Raw genomic sequence first — 13,356 nt, forward strand, 5'->3', positions numbered from 1 at the left:
CTTTAGAAGTTAAGAATCCACAATATGATATTATCACGATCATTATCATCATCATTGTAGTTCTCAAAAACGTTTTAATTAGACTAGACATGACTAGGTACCTTTGTTTGGTTTTTTAACAGCCCTTGCAAGGTGGCTCTTATTTCTTCTTATCTGGCTAATGAGGAAACTGACATGCAGAGAAGTCACTGCCCTAAGAATATGGAGTTCAGCAGTGTCTGAGCTCAGATTCACCCCTCCTCAACCTATCTGACTCCAAAGCCTTTGATTTTCATACTATACTAAGCTACTCATATTTTTACCATAGGCATTTTAAGTGACCATGAGCAAGTCAGTTAAATTCTCAGTGTCTCCATTTCCTTTTATTTCATGGGTTTAGGGTAAAAATGATTTGTTTAAAAAAAAAAAAAAAAAACACACTCACACGAAAAAAACCAAAATTGAAAGTTCCTGAGCCTTGTTTTCTAAGTTTGGTTGCCATGAATTGTCCCTTTCTCTTTATTCTGTTTCTTTCTTGGTTTGCTTGTTTTTAATCAAAGGGATTAGGGAGGGGCTATGCTCATTTTTTACACTCACCGCTGACATTGGAATGGAGGGAATGTTTAAGAAACCAAGATAGAACCATTTCACAAGATAAACTTTGAGAGATTAGGCAAATGGGTTTCAAAGTGGAATATGAAATTTAATGTGGCTAAGTGATGCACTTCGGTAGAAATAATGCCCAGGCTAAGTACAGTTTAAATGGTGCTTAATTAGTTAATATGGCAGAGAAAAAAGATCCGTGTGTACTCAGAGGATGAGCATTTACATTCTGGGTTCAGCGTGAGCAGGGGTGGAGGGAGCTAATGTGCTGTCAGCTGGCATGCAGAGGGCCGTTTTATTAGTCCTGGGATACCTGTCCTTTAAGGCTTCCCATGTGGCACTAGTGGTAAAGAGCCTGCCTCCCAGAGCAGGAAATGTAAGAGACACGAGTTCAGTTCCTGGGTCAGGAAGATCCCCTGGAGGAGAGCACACCAACCCACTTCAGTATTCTTGCCTGGAGAATCCCATGGACAGAGGAGCCTGGCGGGCCACACAACTGAAGCAACTTAGCATACACTTGTGCACCCGGGCTCTTATAAGGCACTCATTAGAACACATCGAGGACTCTAGTCTAATTTTGGGCCCATTAGATAGCGAAAGAGACGGGAAGTCTATTTCCAGGAACTAGAAATGACTGCCAAGAGCTTAAAGACTGTTTGGTAGCAAGGAGTGTAGCAAGGGGAGACCTAAAGGTGAACCTCTTGGATCAAAGCCTCAAAGACCCAGTGGGATGGAGTCCCTGCTGCCCTCTGCACCCTCCTTCCATGCTGCAGCCCTGCTCTCATCACATGAGTTCAACCACATCTGTAGGATTCTACCCTCCAGTGTAATCAAGGCATTATAGCCCATCTACAGAAGGGACAATGGTGCTTGAGCTTCTGTCTGTCCATGAGAAAGTCTACTTGTCGGGATCAGGGTCTTTATCTTATTTCCTGGGGACACTCTTAGACCCTACATGTCCCCTCCTACACAGAATCTTATTTTGCCCTCTGCTTTCTCCTTTTCTCTCTCTTTGGGAGGGAGGGAGGCTAAGTATAGCTTCATCATTAATTATGAAAGAGATCGAGGAAGGACAAAGATAGAAAAACCCAGGCAGCATGTTGATAGAGATTTTTTATTGGGGAAAATGTGATGGGGGAGGAGTGGAAGAATGCTCTGCAATGGCCAACGATGTATGTGATCAAGCATCGTGGTGGGTTATGAATGGGGCCGTCTGAATTTCTCAAGTTTGTATACCCAGAGGTTAAGTTGCTTTTTACCTAATTAGTGGCTGTTGCATTGCATTTCTTTAAACGTCAACCCACTCTGGATCTGGATGCGTGGATGATTAGAATTAGAAACATTTCGTTGGTATCCTTGGTGCCCAGTAAGGTGCTAGGCAGGTTGTGGGCTGATTCATGTCAGTGTATGGCAAAAACCACTACAATATTGTAAAGTAATTAGCCTCCAACTAATAAAAATAAATGGAAAAAAAAAAGAAAATCAAAATAATAAGAAGGAGAGGGGGTCATGTCAGCTGCAGAGGGATCTGATAGGAGATGGAACTATACTCTGATACCCTTCTGTGAGATTTAGGTTAACATTATAATTTAGCTGTGGACACCTAAAGCACCTTCAGGGTACATGGCACACCCGGACATGATCTGGAAGCTAATTCAGCCTGAGAATGTCTTATGTTGTCTTAGAACAGGACAATCACTAAGGTGAACAGAGACTGAATTTTTCTTTTTTTCCCTTCCTTCCTCCCCCCCTTCCTCTCTTTCTCTTTCTTCCTATCTTTTTCTTTCTCTTTTTTTTTTTGTCTTTCTTTCAATAAAACTACTAAAAGAAAGGCACTAGATTTAAATCAATCACAAAAGCGCTATAAAGTAGACCCAGATTACTGGAGAGTTTACTAATTAATTAACATTTTCCCAGTTCAGCATGCCCTTGTTAGAGAAAATTATGTAATGTATGTATACCACGTCTCTCCTTAAACACACACACACACACAAGCAGGAGGCATGGGCAACAGGAAGGAAGAATAACCTATGCCAATAGCTGGATTTTTACTCTTTCTGGTCATAAAATGTCTATTGAACACTGATTAGAAGGCCTGAGAGTTATAAACCAGGCGGTGACCTCCTCAAAGGCACATATATTATAGGGGAGGAGTGTATGCAAACAGCATGTTAATTATGAGAATATGGAAAGGGACCCAAGAAATAAAACGCCTGTGCCATTGAGTTTCAGCAGAAGGTAAAGACACATTTCACTGGTGATGGGGATAAAGGAGTTCAAGCCTTAGGTGGTATTTGAATCACACCCTGGAGGGTAGTTAAACTGTCAGTGGACTGACAGTGGGAGAAGCAGGGTAAGCTGAAGACAAGATGGGAAGCACAGCGCAGATTCCAACCCATAATACAGTGAGTTAGAAGTGGGGGATTAGACTAGAAGAGGAAAAATGAAAGTCATTTAAGCTCTGACGAATCTGGGGCAAAGACTGCCTTCTGAAAGTCATCAGAGTGTTTAGATAACCAGGGGCTTGAGCATTAACACAAATAGAGGGTCTGGATCAGTGTGAGGCAGTAGGGATTGGCAGGATCTGTAAGAAACTGAAACTATTAAGATTTAGTATTTTTTTTTTTTTTTTTTTAATAATGTGCAGACTCTGAATGCCCATGGTAACCCCTGGAGCAGGCGTGGTTCAGTTCACAAAGTTCAGTTTACTGTGGACACAGGCCATAACCCTGTCATTAAAGATACTCTAAAAGTCAGTTCTTGTTGTTTAGTCGCTAAGTCACATTCTGACTTTTTTGTAACCCCATGGACTGTAGCCCATCAAGATCCTCTGTCCCAGGGAAGGATACTGGAGTGGGTTGCCATTTCCTTCTCCAGGGCATCTTCCCAACTCAGGGATCAAACCCACCTCTTTTGCATTAATAGGTAGATTCTTTACCACTGAGCTACCAGGGAAACCTCCTGAAAGTCAGTACTGTTTACAAAAGTATAAAAGGATGCTTACCGACTGGCATTTCTGGGGTTTAAAATTGCCTCCCCAGTCTACCAAGACAGAAAGGATCCTCTGGAGAGAAGTAAGTGAGCACCTTCAAATGCGGACCCCTCAGCATTCTTCCTGTTAGGGAGCATCCTTGTCTTGTCTGAGGCTTCCCAGTAGGCATGCAATCAGCCTGCATGCCAAGTGTTTGAAGCTATGTGCTCACCACTTAACACTTTTGGATTATTGAAATTTAGGGTCCCTCAAAGAAAGTTAAGTACTTTAGTGATCTTCCCTATGGCCTTGCCTCCAGGTCCTGCCTGGCAGCTGTGCTCCCCACAGTGCTTCTGCTTGTCCAGAATTGGAAAATTTAATTTGCTTTTAGTAAAGGAGACATAGGAAATTGGCCTGATCCGGCAACTTGACTGATTTAAGCCTGCAAAGTCAAGTGTTCAGAAAGGAGTGAACAGGGAGTTCTCACCACCTCTCTGAAATCAAGAGAAATGGGGGAAATAACCTAAATCCTGCACAGTGAATTAGTGGCAGAGCCCTATGCCCCTGTTATTGTTACTGTTCCCTGTTCCTATAATGGTCATCAGCCTTATCGCACATACAACAAACAAGCCAAGAGAGAAACAGATCTGATAAACCACTCTTTGCAGCTCGTATTCCTCACAGATCCCATCTGAGGTCTCCCCCTAGAAGAAGTGCTTACACCAGATAATCTAATACTGAGAAATGGAAATTCCCCATTTTCTACCTCCCAAATAAGTTGATGTCATTTTCTTCACCGTTTGTTCTCATTGTACCCTTCTTCGGGTCTTCAGCAACCAGAACCATTCCTGGTTGATGTGAAGTTGATTATGAAGAATGAAAGCTGTATTCGTTGTATTCTCAGATGTCTTTGGGGAAAGAAAATGGCTTCATGAATCTGTTGTATTATTTGCAAGATTGAATCAGTAAGATGATGTGATCATAAGAATTTAAGAGAACAGAAAGGAAGAGAACAGTGAAGCACAGGGAAAAGGTTATTTGTTTTGTATAAGTTTTCAACAAGAAGTTTGTGGTTCTTTAAATAGGAACAATACGAGTAATTTTCTCTTATTGCATCCTAGTTTGCTATCTTGATGGTAGTGATAATAATCTATGCTCTGAAGCTTTTACTACTTAACATATAATTTAAGAGTAATTTGGGACTTCCCTGGTGGTGCAGTGGTAAAGAATCCACCTGTCAATGCAGGGGGCATGGATTCATCCCTGGTCTGGGAAGATCACACATGCTGTGGGCAACTAAGCCTGCGAGCCACAACTACTGAAGCCCACAGGCTAGAACCTGTGCTCTGCAACACGAGATGCCACTGCAATGAGAAGCCCTAGTACCACAATGAAGAGTAGCCTCCAACAGCTGCAACTAGAGAAAGCCCAAGTGCAGCAATATGATCCAGAGCAGCCAGAAATAAATTTTAAATTTATTTAAATAATAAAAGTAATTCAACATTCTTCTGAAATACACTCTTTTAAAATATTTTCTCCAATGGCTATGTTCATAAGCATCATGCCCATGAGAACTACTCTACACCCCCGATGATATTAATGGATAGAGAATGGTGTTTCCTCTCTACAGATCTTCTGGGGATCACCTCTCTATGTCTGGAACCTCCCCCTGGCATTTTCAGTCCTGATCTCTCTCAAGAGGATTGAATTGGGGTTACTCTAAGGATTGCCAAACACACAGCCTGATTTACATTTCTAGTAAGCCTTGCTGCACAAGAGAAACCTGAAAGGCTGCTCAAGTGTAGTGGGGCTCCACAGGGGGCTTCATTTGCTGGCGTGTAGATTAACTTCTCCTCCAGGACTAGGTAGAGTTCATGTCACCTCTATTCTGTGTGGCTTTCTGTCCAGTCTGATTTATAGTTGAGCTAAATACATCATTGAAAAATCACTGTTTATATTTTCTGTAGCTTGGAAGATACTAGACAAAGATTAAAAATAAATAAACAGCTCACCAAGGCTTGGAAAAGTTTCAGTTTTGCAGGATGAATAATTTCTTGAAATCTGTTGTACAGCCTAAGGCTTATAGTTAACAATATTGTATTGGGCACTTATGTGTTAAGAGCTTAGATCTCATGTTAGGCGCTCTTGTTGCTGTTCAGTCACTAAGCTGTGTCCGACTCTTTGTGACCCCGTGAAGTGCAGCACGCCAAGGCTTCCCTGTTCTTCACTGTCTCCTGGAGTTTGCTCAGACTCATGTCCATTGAGGCATGCAAACAAAAACACAAAAACAAAATGAGCACAATGAAAGTTTTGGAGGTGATGAATATGTTTATTACTGTGATTGTGGTAATGGTGTCATGAGTGTATGGATACGCACTCAAATTGTACATATGAAGCTTGTACAGTTTTTAATATTTCAACAGCATCTCAATAAAACTATATTTGAGCTTCCCGAGTGGCACTAGTGGTAAATAATCCACCTGCCAATGTAGAAGATGCGGGTTCTATCCCTGGGTTGGGAATATTCCCTGGAGGAGGGCATGGTGACCCACACCAGTATTCTTGCCTGGAGAATCCCATGGATAGAGGAGCCTGGCGGGCTACAGTCAATAGGGTCACAAAGAATTGGACAAGACTGAAGCAACTTAGCATGCAAAACTGTATTTAAGAAGACTTGGAAAAGGGCAAGCAGATGGGAAAGGTGGCAGATACAAATATCCATGGATATCCCGAGAAACTGTAGAGCACTCAGATAAAAGAGTAGGAAGAACTTCCAGCTCTGAAAGATGCAAGGAATTTGATGAAGGAATTCATAGTGAAAGTGAAAGTCACACAGTCATATTCCACTCTGTGACCCCATGGACTATACAGTCCATGTAATTCTCTAGGCCAGAATACTGGAGTGGGTAGCCTTTCCCTTATCCAGGGGATCTTCCCAACCAGGGGATCAAACCCCAGATCCCAATCATCCCAAAGCCATTATTGCTAATATTTGGAATAGATGCATGAACCAAATTTATTTCTGTCTACCCTGTGTTAAACTTTAGACAAAATATCAAGACCTCATGAATAGAATGGGAATAGAATCCAGTTGAACTACATGGCTTAAGAGCTCAGACTCTGAATCAGAGGGCCTGGGTTGGCATTCTAGTTATGCCATTTAGTACATGTGTCATTTGGGGTAGTTGTCTTACATTCTGTTTTTCTGGGGTTTTTTTTGTTTTTATTTTGTATTGACTTGTAAGACAGAGATAATAGTATAACCTAACTCAAAAAATACTTTGTGAAATAATCCTTGTGAATTCCTTCAGTTTCGTTCAGTTCAGTCGCTCAGTCGTGTCCAGCTCTTTGCAACCCCATGAATCGCAGCACGCCAGGCCTCCCTTTCCATCACCAACTCCCGGAGTTTACTCAAACTCATGAACATTGAGTCGGTGATGCCATCCAACCATCTCATCCTCTGTTGTCCCCTTCTCCTCCTGCCCCCAATCCCTCCCAGCCTCAGGGACTTTTCCAATGAGTCAACTCTTTGCATGAGGTGGCCAAAGTACTGGAGTTTCAACTTCAGCATCAGTCCTTCCAATGAACACCCAGGACTGATCTCCTTTAGGATGGACTGGTTGGATCTCCTTGCAGTCCAAGGGACTCTCAAGAGTCTTCTCCAACACCACAGTTCAAAAGCATCAATTTTTCAGCACTCAGCTTTCTTCACAGTCCAACTCTCACATCCATACATGACCACTGGAAAAACCATAACCTTGACCAGACGGACCTTTGTTGGCAAAGTAATGTCTGCTTTTTAATATGCTATCTAGGTTGGTCATAACTTTTCTTCCAAGGAGTAAGCGTCTTTTAATTTCATGCCTGTAATCACCATCTGCAGTGATTTTGGAGCCCCCCAAAATAAAGTCTGACATTGTTTCCACTCTCCCATCTATTTCCCATGAAGTGATGGGACCATATGCCATGATCTTAGTTTTCTGAATGTTGAGCTTTCAGCCAACTTTTTCACTCTCCTCTTTCACTTTCATCAAGAGGCTTTTTAGTTTTTCTTCATTTTCTGCCATAAGGGTGGTATTATCTACATATCTGAGGTTATTGATATTTCTTCCAGCAATCTTGATTCCAGCTTGTGGTTCTTCCAGCCCAGCGTTTCTCATGATGTACTCTGCATATAAGTTAAATAAGCAGGGTGACAATATACAGCCTTGACATACTCCTTTTCCTATTTGGAACCAGTCTGTTGTTCCTTGTCTAGGTCTAACTGTTGCTTCCTGACTTGAATACAGGTTTCTCAAGAGGCAGGTCAGGTGGTCTGGTATTCCCATCTCTTTCAGAATTTTCCACAGTTTATTGTGATCCACAAAGTCAAAGGCTTTGGGCTAGTCAATGAAGCAGAAATAGATATTTTCCTGGAACTCTCTTGCTTTTTCAATGATCCAGTAGATGTTGGCAATTTAATCTCTGGTTCCTCTGCCTTTTCTAAAACCAGCTTGAACATCTGGAAGTTCATGGTTCATATATTGCTGAAGCCTGGCTTGGAGAATTTTGAGCATTACTTTACTAGCATGTGAGATGAGTGCAATTGTGCGGTAGTTTGAGCAATCTTTGGGATTGCCTTTCTTAGGGATTGGAATGAAAACTGACCTTTTCCAGTCCTATGGCCACTGCCGATTTTTCCAAATTTGCAGGCATATTGAGTGCTGCACTTTCCCAGCATCATCTTTCAGGATTTGAAATAGCTCAACTGGAATGCCATCACATCCACTAGCTTTGTTTGTAGTGATGCTTTCTAAGGCCCACTTGACTTGGCTCTAGGTCAGTGATCACACCATTGTGATTATCTGGGTCATGAAGATCTTTTTTGTATAGTTCTTCTGTGTATTCTTGCCACCTCTTCTTAATATCTTCTGCTTCTGTTAGGTCCATACCATTTCTGTCCTTTATTGTGCCCATCTTTGCATGAAATGTTCCCTAATTTTCTTGAAGAGATCTCTAGTCTTCCCCATTCTGTTGTTTTCCTCTATTTCTTTGCATTGATCACTGAGGAAGGCTTTCTTATCTCTCCTGGCTATTCTTTGAAACTCTGCATTCAAATGGGAATATCTTTCCTTTTATCCTTTGCTTTTTTCTTCTCCTCTTTTCACAGCTATTTGTAAGGCTTCCTCAGGCAACCATTTTGCCCTTTGCATTTCTTTTCCATGGGGGTGGTCTTGATCCCTGTCTTTTATACAATGTCACAAACCTCCATCCATAGATTATCCGACTCTGTGTTTATCAGATCTGGTCCCTTAAATCTATTTCTCACTTCCACTGTATAGTCATAAGTGATTTGATTTAGGTCATACCTGAATGGTCTAGTGGTTTTCCCTACTTTCTTCAGTTTAAGTCTGAATTTGGCAATAAGGAGTTCATGATCTGAGCCACAGTCAGCTCCCAGTCTTATTTTTGCTGACTGTATAGAGCTTCTCCATCTTTGACTGCAAAGAATATCATCAATCTGATTTCTGTGTTGACCATCTAGTGATGTCCATGTGTAGAGTCTTTTCTTGTGTTGTTGGAAGAGGGTGTTTGCTATGACCAGTGTGTTCTCTTGGCAAAACTCTATTAGCCTCTGCCCTGCTTCATTCCGTATTCCAAGGCCAAATTTGCCTGTTACTCTAGTTGTTTCTTGACTTCCTACTTTTGCATTCCAGTCCCCTATAATGAAAAGGACATCTTTTTGGGGTGTTAGTTCTAAAAGATCTTGTAGGTCTTCATAGAACCATTCAACTTCAGCTTCTTCAGCATTACTGATTGGGGCATAGGCTTGGATTACTGTGATATTGAATGGTTTGCCTTGGAAACGAGTAGAAATCATTCTGTGATTTTTGAGATTGCATCCAAGTACTGCATATCAGACTCTTTTGTTGACCGTGATGGCTACTCCATTTCTTCTAAGGGATTCCTGCCCACAGTAGTAGATATAATGGTCATCTGAGTTCAATTCAACCATTCCAGTCCATTTTAGTTTGCTGATACCTAGAATGTCATTGTTCACTCTTGCCATTTCCTGTTTGACCACTTTCAATTTGCCTTGATTCATGGACCTAACATTTCAGGTTCCTATGCAATATTGCTCTTTACAGCATCAGACCTTGCGTCTATCACCAGTCCCATCCCTAACTGGTTATTGTTTTTGCTTTGGCTCCATCCCTTCATTCTTTCTGGAGTCATTTCTCCACTGATCTCTGGTAGCATTTTGCCTTTTCATACTGTTCACGGGGTTCTCAAGGCAAGAATACGGAAGTGGTTTGCCATTCCCTTCTCCAGTGGACCACATTCTGTCAGACCTCTCCACCATGACCCGACCGTCTTGGGTGGCCCCACGCGGCATGGCTTAGTTTCATTGAGTTAGACAAGACTGTGGTCCTCTGATCAGATTGGCTAGTTTCTGTGATTATGGTTTTACTGTATCTGCCCTCTGATGCTCTCTCGCAACACCTACCGTCTTACTTGGGCTTCTCTTACCTTGGACGTGGGATCAATTTCTTTTTACAGAGTAAGTGCTTACATATTAATTATTAGTATTAAGGCAAGATGAGAAAATGCCTGAGGTGATAAAATGGTTCGGAAGGCAAGATTAAAGAAATCAAAAAGGAAGAGGAGAGTGGGGCATGGAGAATTTGAGAGGAAATGTGAGAAGAACAGAGGAACAATTGGAATGAGAGAGCACTTCATAATTAGAGTGACTAGTTTCTAGTTATAATCTCCATTTCTGCAAGTTAATATGTCAAGGCCAAAGTGATGGGTTAACATGGGCAATGTAGAACCTGAAAAATTCTTCTCTTTCTCTCACTAAGCCCAGGGGAGAATGCCTTATAAAAGGGATTTGGTCAGCTAAGCAAAAAGGAACAATATGATCCAATAGTAAGGACTCCAGCAAGACCAGGAGCCGTGATGTTATAGTCATTGTAAACATAAATACTGCATGTTGTTTCTCAACACCAATCCTCATGTACCCTTGGGTATCCCCTCATTTTGAGGTGCTCATCCTGTTTTTTAGGCTTTTTCCAGAACCTTTCTATTCCATTAACTGACCAGTCACCTTGGAGAACTATAGTGACCTCAGCTACTTTGGAAAACAAAGACTTGGCTCCTTGAAAAGCATGTCTGAACTTCCTGTCATCAATCTGTGCTTCAAGGATCTTATTCCTCTTTCCAGGATGACATCCCCATCCTCACCCTGAGAAATTACAGCATCATACATTTTGATAATTAAAAAACCCACTCATGATAAAAACACAAGAAGGAGCATTCAATTGCCTGTGTGTCAACAGCGCAGCCAGACACCCTGTTATTGAAATACAGCTGATAAAATTCAGCTAGAGGGACTTCCCTGGTAACCTAGTGGTTAAGACTCCATGCTCCTAGGTGTAGGGGGGCATGGATTCGATCCCTGGTCAGGGAACTAAGATCCCACATGGTGCCACCAAAAAATAACAACAACAAGAACAAAAAAATCATCTAAAAACCACCCTGCCATCACGCAAAGGCAGGCAAACAGTGTAGCTTAATGAAGGGCAGTCAGAAGAACAAACTTCCCCCAGAACCAAGGGAAGAGGAGGAAAAAGATGAGAAAATGTATGGCTAGTTAAGAGTTGTGAAAGGAAAACAGAGCTTGACAAATCGGCAATGATGCTAATGGCTAGGTAAGGGGCAGGGGGCCATGGAGCTGCAGGAGGCTAGGGAATGAGGAATTTTGGGGTTTTTTTTTTCCCTTTGCAAATTGTGTTTTGTAAACCTGTCTCTTGAACAGAAAAATAAATGAAGTGAAACTCTGGGAGAAAAGCAGTGGAAACATGATAATTCCATGAAAACAAAACAGAACAAAAACATTATCCCTGACCCCCTTAAATCTAAGCATTTCTGAATAGATAGAGCTAGAGTCCCTGCATCTGGCACTCTCATTGGTCTTGGCTTCTAGGCTAATTGCCTAAAGAATTAAACAGTCTATCCCCCAATACTTCCTTTCTCTACCAATAGTTTCCCTTTTCTCTCCAAAGAGAGAGAGAAAAAAAAAAAAAAAAGGAATGAATTACTGGGAAACCTAACAATGAAGTTTAGTAAATAATGACACAAATATCAATATAATGAGAAGAAATCTAAGCATCAGACAAAGAAGAGTAATGGCCAGCCAGTCAAACTGCTGATCTGTAAGGGAGAAACCATGCCCTGCGTATGTGACCACCTTTTCTTCTTAATCAAATGGCAAAGAACAGTGATGTGGGAAAGTCAGCAGCAGTTAGCTAGAAAACAAGTCTTATTTTTAGACCTATACAGTCCCAGTTCTGTGCTACACTGCGAGCACTTTACGTATCAATTAAAATTAAAAGTTAATTGATAATAGTCCTGAGTGGGCATATACACTAAAGATGAGATAGAGAAAAACCCACCAGTCTTAAAAAAAATACAAGTCATCTTTACAATGGGGGTCAAAACGTCTTCTTTTTCTTCTTTTCAATGCTAAGAGATTGATGAATTTTAGAGTAAATCCAGACTTCATCCTGAACCTTTTTGCCATGGACTAGAATTCGTTTATTCTCTTCCCTGGTGGCTCAGTGGTTAAGAATCCGCCTGCCAATGCAGGAGGCATAAGAGACTCGGGTTCAGTCCCTGGGTCAGGAAGATTCCCTGGAAGAGGAAATGGCAACCCACTCCAGTGTTCTGGCCTGGAGAATCCCCATCGACAGAGGAGCCTGGCGGGCTACAGTCAGTCCATGGGGTCATGAAGAGTCAGACATGACCTGAGTGCACCTACACAGAATTCATTTATTCACTCACCCCTCCCCTCACCTCACTTCACATTCCATACTTTTCCCCTCCCTCCTTCCCTTCCTTCCTTCTTCCTTTTATTCTTTTTTTAAAACTCTTCAATGATGATAATAAGGTATAATGAAAGACATAGGAATTTTTTTATTTTTAATTAATTTATTTTTTAATTGAAGGATATTTGCTTTACAGAATTGTATTGGTTTTTGCCAAACATCAACATGAATCAGCCACAGGTACACATATGCCACCTCCCTTTTGAACTTCACTCCTATCTCCCTCCCTACCCCTCGCGGTTGTTACAGAGACCCTGTTTGAGTTCCCTGAGTCACATGGCGGATTCCCATTGGCTATATATTTTAAATATGGTAATGTAAGTTTCCATTTTACTCTCTGCATACAACGCACCCTCTCCTTCCTGCCCACTCTGTGTCCGTAAATCTGTTCTCTATGTCTGTGCCTCCATCGCTGGCCTACAAATATTTTCACCAGTCCTATCTTTCTAGATTCCCTGTTTTTCTCTTTCTGACTTACTTCACTCTGTATAATAGGCTCTAGGTTCATCCACTTCATTAGAAAGCTGAGTAATACTCCATTGTATGTATGTATGTGTATATATATTTATACCACAGCTGCTTTATCCATTCATCTGTCAATAGACATCTAGGTTGCTTCCATGTTCTAGCTATTGTAAATAGTGCTGCAATGAACACTGGGTTACATGCGTCTTTTTCAATTTTGTTTTCTCAGGGTATATGCCTAGTAGTGGGGTTGCTGGGTCATATGGTGGTTTTATTCCTATTTTTTTAAGGAATTGCCATACTGTCTTCCATAGTAACTGTATCAATTCATCAATTCACTTCTACCAACAGTGCAAGAGCATTCCCTTTTCTCCACACCCTCTCCAGCATTTATGATTTGTAGAAGTTTTGATGATGGTCATTCTGACTGGTGTTAGGTGAAATCTCTTTATAGTTTTGATTTGCATTTCT

At 41.4% G+C, this 13,356-nt stretch overlaps 1 protein-coding gene across 1 annotated transcript in view; it reads left to right on the forward strand.

Annotated features, from left to right (window-relative positions):
• The window catches only part of AGBL1 (AGBL carboxypeptidase 1), an 836,354-nt gene that overhangs the window by 632,011 nt on the left and 190,987 nt on the right, over positions 1 to 13,356 (forward strand). Inside the window, exon 24 of the mRNA XM_061159751.1 lies at positions 10,579 to 10,589. Within this exon, the coding sequence (XP_061015734.1) occupies positions 10,579 to 10,589 (11 nt within the window). The remainder of the gene's footprint in view (positions 1 to 10,578; positions 10,590 to 13,356) is intronic.

This window comes from Dama dama, chromosome 13 (assembly GCF_033118175.1).
Source record: "Dama dama isolate Ldn47 chromosome 13, ASM3311817v1, whole genome shotgun sequence".
Taxonomy (NCBI): domain Eukaryota; kingdom Metazoa; phylum Chordata; class Mammalia; order Artiodactyla; family Cervidae; genus Dama; species Dama dama.